This window comes from Microtus ochrogaster, chromosome 17 (assembly GCF_000317375.1).
Source record: "Microtus ochrogaster isolate Prairie Vole_2 chromosome 17, MicOch1.0, whole genome shotgun sequence".
Classification (NCBI taxonomy): domain Eukaryota; kingdom Metazoa; phylum Chordata; class Mammalia; order Rodentia; family Cricetidae; genus Microtus; species Microtus ochrogaster.
Window position 1 is genome coordinate 7,532,922 of NC_022019.1, and position 9,570 is coordinate 7,542,491.

The 9,570-nt window shown below is 42.1% G+C and overlaps 1 protein-coding gene across 1 annotated transcript in view; it reads left to right on the forward strand.

Moving 5' to 3' along the window:
- Positions 1-9,570, forward strand: part of Zdhhc20 (zinc finger DHHC-type containing 20) — a 60,860-nt gene that overhangs the window by 39,333 nt on the left and 11,957 nt on the right. The window contains exons 8-9 of the mRNA XM_026783282.1: positions 5,642-5,677; positions 7,812-7,944. Of these exons, the coding sequence (XP_026639083.1) occupies positions 5,642-5,677; positions 7,812-7,944 (169 nt within the window). The remainder of the gene's footprint in view (positions 1-5,641; positions 5,678-7,811; positions 7,945-9,570) is intronic.

Sequence of the window (9,570 nt, forward strand, 5' to 3'; positions counted from 1 at the left end):
ACAGGACAAGCAAACTAAAAAAAAAAAAAAAGACAAGTAGTTAAAAATAATCAAATGTTTTATCAACAAGGGGCTAAAGTGTGATTTATCTGAGGAGAAATCCTGTAGAAACAAGCAGCTTCGTGTGACAAATGACTGGGAAGTGGTCTCTGAGATGTACCATGCATCAGGAGCAAGGACCATATCAGTGCGTATAGGATGTGGTGGTGTCTAACGGGAATAATCTACTAGTGTGTCCTGACCACTCTGGAAACGCTGGAGAGCTGCTGGGCACCACAGCCAGGACGGAGGATGCTTGCTCCTATTTTCCTGGGGATTTTGGTTACCATATACAAATGTCTATCTGTTCAGAATACATAATCAGGTTGAAACCTTTTTAATGTGGAAGTGTATATACTTACGGGGAAAATAAGTACCAGAAATGTGGAAAGAACTCCATCTTAGAAGTAGTGTGGGAAACTGCTGTTTTTCATTATGACATTCTCATAATGTTTGGTTTTTATATTTGCATGTTCTACTGATATAATTTAGAAATAACTTTAAAATATATTAAAACTACCTATTTATTAAAATCTTTAAATATCTGAATATTTTTCATCTCTGTTTCTTTCTCCCTACTGTCATCAGCCCCATTAAATGTAGGTTCAGTCTTGACTGTCACACTGCTAAACCCAATACCCAATCTTCAATTGATAATTATTACTGAACCATCAGACATGATAGTCTTCATAAAAATGGACATTTCAAATATGTTTCCTATTTTCTTTCCATTGTTTTTCTCCATGCGTATCTGCTGTAATGGGAACAAAATCTACACCAGGCAGGCCATTGGTTGCCAGGCTAGAATAGTGATGTCATCTTTGAGGTCTTGTCCGTCCTCTCATACCAAGATCTAGAGTTACACGGCTCCCAGGGAAAGGGCATGGGCTTTGCTTATGTATTTGCTATAATTTAAACTCCATGAAGGCAAGAAATTCTGTCTTTCATTGGTGGAGCGTCTAGGATGTTACCTGGCCCACGACACAGTAAGTGTCTAGTGAGTGTTTGCTGAGTGGTAAAATAAGCAGCGTGAAGTTAGCTTAGATTGCTTTTTCAGTTGTGAAATCTGTAGTCATACTTACCGCACTGAATTGATAGGTTAAGTTAATGTAAGCATGTGGTGTATAATAAGCACTCAGTAGATGTCTGTCTGTTCATCTGTGTTTGAGACAGAGTCTTAAATTAACCAGTCTAGTCTAGAACTCACTGTGTGGCCTAAACTCATGGCAATCCTCCCCCGCTAGCCTATTGAGATGACTTTGTTTTTCTCATTGTATGTCTCAAACCATTTCTGTTGTAACCACATCTCTCTCCTCCTGCCGTGTTCTTGCTCTCCTTTGATAGGTGCAACGCCCGTTAATCTAGAAACACAGTACCCAACTTTACTCTGCAAGTGTGAGAGAGACTTTTTCCAGCCATTGCCATGGCTTTCTGTGAGCGCCCACATTTGTGCCATGTCCACTTTTTCTGATAGGTTTTTGTTTTCATAAAATAGATACGAGTCTTTATTCATGACCTTGGTATCTCTGAGCCTTTCTTCAATAAAATACAGAAATCACCAGCTATAACAGCAAAGTTCATAATTTAGGCAGCACTAAAACTGACACTTCCTCCTACCAGGAGGGACTGCACCTGTAGTCGAGGACTCTGTTAGCAGAGATAGATTTGTCTGGACCCCAGCTGTGAGCCCACCCTCGGCCACACAGAACAGCAGAGTTTGCAAGTTGAAAGGCCTCCCCAGTGCTATTGGCCTAGTATGCTGTCTTCAGGGCTCTGGCTCTTCTTGGTGCTGTCTTTCTCTGACTGTGGCTGCAAAGCTTCTATTCCCATTTCATTTTGTGTCTTCTAAGTAGGTTTGTTTTGTTTCTGTCAAAGTTTTCTATTTCTTAACCAGCTGTTTTTATTCATGTTTCCGTCTGCTGTCTGGTCACCCATTTTCTTCTGATGTCATTACTGCTTCCATTTTCACTTTTACATTGTGATTTGGAGGAGGAGATAATTGTGGTTTAGAAGTATGTCCACATTTACTCTTTTTTTGGTTTTTCGAGACAGGGTTTCTCTGTAGCTTTGGAGCCTGTCCTGGCACTAGCTCTTGTAGACCAGGCTGGTCTCGAACTCACAGAGATCCGCCTGCCTCTGCCTCCCGAGTGCTGGGATTAAAGGCGTGCGCCACCACCGCCCGGCCCACATTTACTCTTTTTAACACCCAGGGGAAAGTTTAAAATGTGTGTTTTGTTATCCGGGTCTGGTGAAGCCACAGACCTAGGGCCATTGTGGCTGAGAAGGTAATCAAAGAAAGAACAAGACACAGCCTAACAAGGCTCAGCAAGGGTGAGAGCTGCTGGTATCTGAACAGATGAACTGCTTTAGGGTTTTCAGTTTGACTAATCTCCATCTCAGTGGGTTGTGGGAGGAGGAATGCTGCCTCTAGGTAAGGTGGCAGGGGGCTAGGGAATGGGAACTTGGACTAGGCTTGGAGTTGGGCTCTGGATTGGTTAGCCTTTGAAAGTTGCCCTCCTAGTAGTGAGTGCTTTTCTAAGTACTGGTGAACTTGGGCAGGCCATTTGTAGCGTGAATTTTAATTGGTTTTATTAGTAAAATCCCAGAGTCAGCTATTGGGGTGAAAACTGAAAGATCAGAGAAGCAGTGGCCAGCCACTAGAGTTCTTACCTCCTCTACCAATGCTCAGACCAAAGGGGCGATCTTGTTCTCAGACTGCTCCTCAGATTGCTTTGAGTGCCTGTCTCCCGCCGTATATTCTTCTCTCCGCCCAGCCATATCAATCATGTCTCCACCTCCCCAGTGCTGGGATAAAAGGCCTTGGATCCCAAGTGCTGGAATCACCTTTGAGTGAGTTCTGTTTCTCTTATAGACTGGAATTAATTTTGTGTAGTGTTTCCCATGGTGGCCTTGAACTAACAGGGATCCTTCTGCCTCTGACTCCTGAGTCCTGGGTTTAAAGGTGTGTGCCAATACTACCTGGCCTTTAGTGGTTTAACTCTGCACTCTGATCTTCAGGCAAACTTTGTTAAAACACAAAATGTCACTTCAGGAGTTATCTCCTCAAGTCAGTGAAGCTCCAGATCCCAGTGTATCTATACAGGAAGATAAGGAACTGTGGTTTTGTACAGAGAGTTGTTGTGACTGCAATTGTCAGAGTGAGATTGGAGAAGTTAGGTCATGTGTTTCATAGTATAGAAAATTAGAATTTAAAGTCAGGTCTGTCTATCCCAGGGTCCAGGTACTTTCCAAGGTCACTTGTTTCTTAAAAGCCGGGTACAGCTCTGAGTCATGGAGCACAGTTATTTCCAGGAAATGCCTTGTGTGTTTTAGAGAGATGTTTACTAAAGCATTGTAATTCAGGGGGCTGGAGAGATGATGGCTCACTGGTTTAAAACACATGTTGCTCTTGCAGAGGACCCAGGTTCAGTTCCCAGTATCTGCATCCTGGCTCACAACCGTTTATATTCATGTATATGGTGCACATATATATGTCCATACAAAAACCCACTATATAAAATAAAATTTAAAATGTATGATTCTAAACTTTCTACATGCTGGGCATAGTGGCACATGCCTTTAATCCTAGCACTCAGGAAGCAGAGGGAGGTGATCTCTGTGAGTTCAAAGCCAGCCTGAAATACAGAGTTCCAGGTCAGATACAGCTACATAGTGAGACCTAGTCTCAAAGAAACAAAAAACTAATTAAGTTTCTACTCAGTACTAGTGTGAGCTTAAGCGCCATCAGGAAGATGCAGCCCAGCACTGCTGCTGTCCTGACTTCCAGAGAAACTTTTTAGGACAAGCCAGAGTTAGTGAGCAAAGACAGATAGAGTACATGCTTCTGAGCAGCCGTTCTCAGCCTGGGGTCATGACCCCTTTCAGAGGGGTCATATAGCAGATATTTACTCTATAACTCATAACAGTCGCAAAATTGTAGTTAGGAAGTAGCAACGAAAATATTTGTATGATTGGGGTTCACCACAACATGAACTGTAGTAAAGGGTCACAGAGTTTATTAGGAAGACTGAGAACCACTGAGCTAGAGTTAAATGCTGACATTGAGAGGAAGATGTGCAGGAAAAGGGCAATACACACTCAAGGCATGGGTGCAGGTATCTCCAGAGTCACACTTAAATATCCTTTCAATGATTATGATTTTGTGGCTAAATTACATTGTTCAGAAGATGCAACCTACAAGATTTAAAGATGAAGCAAAGTTGCCAGGTACAGTGGCACATACCTTTAATCCCAGCACTTGGGAGGCAGAGGCAGGCGGATCTCAGTGAGTTTGAGGCCAGCCTGAACTACAAAATAGTTCCACGACAACCAGGGCTACACAAGGAAACTGTCTCAAAAAAAAAAAAAAAAGATGAAGCAAAGTTTAAAAAAATAGGTAGAGTTAAACAACTAGCTTAGTTATTGCTCTTATTTTAAAGAATATACTTTCTTAAGTTTGAAGCCAGCCTGGTCTCCATATACAGTAAGACCCTGCCTCTAAAATCAAATGAAATTTTAATGTGGTTTTTACGGTGTATTTTTTTAGACTTAGGAGAGTGCTAATACAGTTAAATTCAAGGTCACAAACGTTGTATTCTAAATATGCATCTTTGTTGAAATTGTCAGTCTGTAGGCAGTGTTGCCGTATGAGGTTTCTGTGCCCTCAGTCAGCAGGAGATGCACAGTGGACCCCAGGGTTAAGCAGCTAACTCACCTTCACGTGTCTGGGCTGCTTATTAAAGTGAGTGGACAAGGAAGGCCGCACTGTGAGTGAGAAATCTAAACCAAGATAGAAGGGAATTGATGTCTGAGGGAAGAGCATTTAAGCCAGAGGAGTCTGTAGGTACCACTGGAGTGTTTGAACTATACCAAGGGAGCGTTCGTTTCCTCTGTGCATTCCTGCTGTCCTGGAACTCTCTCTGCAGACCAGACTGACCTCAGACCCAGAGACCCGCCTGTCTGCCTCCTAAGTGCTGGGATTAAAGGTGTGTGCCGCCATCGCCCAGTGCCGTAGGAACTTTCTATAGCTAGATTAGACTAAGGATGGGTACTAAAGGGAAGCCCAGGGTCCTGGTAGGGCTAAGCGACAAAGGGACTTTAGTGATCTCTAGTGTTAGAAGGTGTCTCTGTCTGTCTGTCTGTCTTCAGTAAAATGGGAACAGAAGGGTGACATGCTGTGACTTGTAAAAGGTTCTGATTGCTGAGCTGTAGGAGGCTGCCATTGTTTTCCCAGCCGAAACAGGCAATAGCAGGGAGGTGCTGAGTCTTCGGGTCCCATTTCTGGAAGCACTAACCAACCAAGGTTACAGAATTACAGATGGTCGTGCTAAGCATTTATTTTGTTCTTTCAGACACAAGTTTCTGTGTAGTTGGGTGGAAAAGCACATGTTTAGAGGAAAAGCACATGTCTCTGACATGTGCCTGAAGAGAGAAATGTTGTGACCTGTATGTTTTGGGTGTTTTTTACTTTCTGGAAAAATGTAGACCATTAGAGGACAACTACTTGTATTCCTTCCAAATGCGCATAACTGATAAAGCCTAGTTTTCAGGATAACTTTGTGTAAAAGTTGTTTTCTTAATACATTGTCTCTATTTGCACAAGCTTTGCCGCAGGAAATCTACAGAGAATTGCCCAAAGGTAAAACACATCATTGCCATGACATTCTCATGATCTCTTTACAGAGTGAATGCATGTAATTGAAATTTGCTTTACAAGTTGGCAAGATAGAATAGTCACTTTGTTTTAAAAGTAGAGTGGTTGCTCTGAGGAGAAAAATAAATATCAGAATAATGCAGGACTCATGGGGAAATGTTCACTGGTAAAGTTTTTGAGTCCCTAGGTTCAGTCTCCTTTGCACGCATGCATGCACACACAAAGTAGTGCAAACAGTCTTTCAGTCTGTCAAAGCCTGCGTGTGTAATGTGTGGGATTGTATGTGTGTGGTGTATGCACATGAGTGTAGGTTTTCACGAATGCAGAATGTTAGATGTCTTCCTCTGCCATTTCACCTCTCCCTGGCCAGCAAATTTTTCTGCTCTGCCTATCTCTACCCCATTACAGGGTAGTGTAGCCATTCCCACTACCTGTGTAAGTGCTGGAGATTTCAGCTCTGGTCTTGGTGCGTTCAGAGCAGATAGATACCTTAAACCACCAAGCCGTCTTCCTAACCCCATCAAATGCTTTTTGTTTTAAATTTTAGGACTAAATTATAGTTGTATGTCTGGTGCACATGCTTGCGTGCCTGTATACACACGTGGAGGCGAGAGGTTAACTTTGGGAGTCAGTTCTCCTTCCGCCATGGTGGGTCTAGGGATTGAACTTGGGCAACAAGCACTTTCTACCTCTGAGCCATCTTGCTGGCCCTTTGGTTAGGAACTTTAATTTTTAAAAAAAGTTGTGTGCATTAGAGTTGTAAGTAGTTGTGAGCCACCTGAAGGAGCCATCCTCCAGTGTGTGGGTCCCCCACCCCCTTTGAGACAGGATCTTTCTGTGTGATCCTGGCTATCCTGGAACTAGCTATGTAGACAGATCATCCTGCCTCTGCCTACCTAGTGCTAGGATTAAAAGTACATGCCACCATGTCCAGCCCGTTAAACATTTTTTAAATTAAATAGTGCAGCCTGTTCTGAAAAACTAGGAGACTTGCCTATACAGCTTTTGAGACAGTCTCATGTGTCCCAAATGACCTTTAACTTACTGTTTAGTTAAAAATGACCTTGAACTTGTGATCCTCCTGCCTCCACTTCTTGAGTTCTGTAATTAAGGCAGGTACTACCATGCTCAGTTTTTTGTCATGCTAGGTTCTGAACCTAGGACTTCATGCATACTAGGCAAGCATTTTTCTGACTGAGCTACATCTCAAGCCCAGCCCCTTCAGTGTTTTATTTAAGAGGAAATATTTAAAGGCTCCTTACTGTTAATAGCTTTATTTCTGTAAGAAGGAACGAAAGAATCTGTTCATTCTTTAATACCTTATGGCAGCCTTTATGAAATGGCCATCACCTACAAAGACTAAAGAAAATAAACCAGGATGAGGAGTGGGCCTCAGAGCTTCTAAGGACATGGACCCCTTAGAGGAGAGATGCACAGAAGTAAAAGAGAGACCTGTCACATTCCGCTCGGTTTAGAGCCTGTGTGAGTAGCAGCTGTTTACACAAATGGAAGTGCCTTTGTTCCTCCGGCTGTAGCGGGAAATCTGAGTACATCCGCACGGTGTGAAAGAAACAGGAACAGTCTATCTTTTCATTTCATGACTGAACTGCTGAGATCATTAGATGCTTAAGGAAAACTTTTTAAAATGCTTGGAATATTTACTATTCCCTTGTGTGTATGGCGGGAGTATACATGCGTTTATATCTGGTGCCCACAAGTCAGAGAGGGTGTGGTCACCTAGACTGGAGTCACAGAACTGTGGTAAGTATGCATGCGTTTATATCTGGTGCCCACAAGTCAGAGAGGGTGTGGTCACCTAGACTGGAGTCACAGACTGTGGTAAGCTGCCTTACCACGCCGGGAAGAACCCCTGAGCTGTCTCTCCAGCTCCTGAGGACAGTTTTTAAATGATTTAGGACTGTTTATGGGTTCAGCCTGCTATGAGACTTTGGATTCAGAATACATGGTCTCGTTTATTTTATTACTCCTCATATGACTTTTAGAGTGTGTGTGTGTCTGTATGTGTGTGGTGGATTCCATCCTTAGGAAGACCCAGATTACAAATTGCGTTTTAGAGGTTTCCTATCCTCACAATAACCCTTCCTTCTTCTTTCCTCAGAATGAACTGAAGGAGTCTCGTGCAAAGTTCCACGTGCTCTTCCTTTTCTTTGTGTCCGCAATGTTCTTCGTCAGCGTGCTCTCACTGTTTAGCTACCATTGCTGGCTAGTTGGAAAAAATAGAACAACATTAGGTAAATAAAGTCTTTTTTAAAAATGACCACAAATTAATGTGAAATGTATAGAAAAAACTGTAGTGGGCAATAAAGAAATGAAAAGCAATTGTGTATTTAACTTCAGTTTTGGATACATTGGCTATATAAGATACCTAGACTCGTGTTGGAGAGGGTTGCCGAAGTGACTGTATGTAGGATGATTTCATTAATGTATTATATAGCAAAATTTATAGTTTATAAACTTAAAAATAAAAGTTATTACCTGTACTTATACAGTATTTTTCGGAAACTAGTCTCTGAATGATAGATTTGCATGCTTAAAGTTATGCTTAGACATAAACCATTTTAAATCCTTTAGTTTACTTTCTTGCTAAGAGAGCATATTTCATGTGTATTCTTGACCCCCCCCCCATGCACATTTGATGGGCATATGTTCTAGGGGCTACTGCTTATGACATGTTTTTTATTTTCAGTTTTGTGTCAGTTGTCAGTGAAATTTAGTGCATAGTATTATTGTTATCAGCTTTTTCTTCCTAATTTTTAAAATGAAAATACAAGCCTGGAGAGATGGCTTGGTAGGTAAGGGCACTTGCTACCAAACCTGATGATCTGAGCTCAGTCTCCTGAACCCACATAGTGGAAGAAGAAAGAACCAGCTCCTACAGATTGTCCTCTGACCTCCACATACTCTTAGCAATGTGGATATATAGACACACCAAATAAGTAGATAAATGCAAAAAGAAACAAACATAAAAAACAGAAACAAATATAGAGGAATAATTAATTAAGATGTGTTGTTGGTTGTTTCTACTCTTTATTCTTTTGCTCTTGTTGGGTGAATTCTAATTGGTCTTAATAAAAACCCAGAATCAGATATCGGATAAATGATAAAAGATCAGAGAAGCAAAGGAGCAGTCACCGGAGAGACTTCGTGAGCGCCTGTCTCCTCCCACCTTACATTCCTCTCTCTCTGCCCAGCCTTCCTAGTGCTGGGATTAAAGGCCTGTGACTCCCAACTACTGGATTAAAGGTGTGAACCACCACCACCTGGCTCTGTTTCTCTTTTAAACAGAATCAGTCTTGTGTGGCGCAGGCTGGCCTTGAACTCACAGAGATCCCGTGTGGCTAATTAGTGGCTTAGCTCTGCACTCTGATCTTCAGGCAAGCTTTATGTGTTAGATCACAAACAAAATATCACCATGTGCTCTTTTGGGGGCCACCACCCAGATCCCAAATAAATCACACATAGAGACCTTTTCTTTCATATGAATTCCTGGCTTTAGCTTGGCTTGTGTCTGGCTAGATTTTAAGTTTACCCGTCTATCTTTGGCCTCTGGGTATTGACCTTTTATTTCTACATACCTTTATTTCTTACTCCATGGCTGGCTGCGTACCTGGGTGACTCTTCTCCTTTTCTTGCTCCTTCATCTTTTCCTCCCAGATCTCTCCTCCTGTTTATTCTCTCTTCTTGCCAGCCCCACCTATCCTTCTTCCTGCCTTGCTGTTGGCCATTCAGCTCTTTATTTGGCCAATCAGGTGTTTTAGACAGGCAAAGTAACACAGCTTCATAGAGTCAAACAAATGCAACATAAAAGAATGTAACGTATCTTTGCATCGTTAAACAAATAATTCCACAGCACAAAC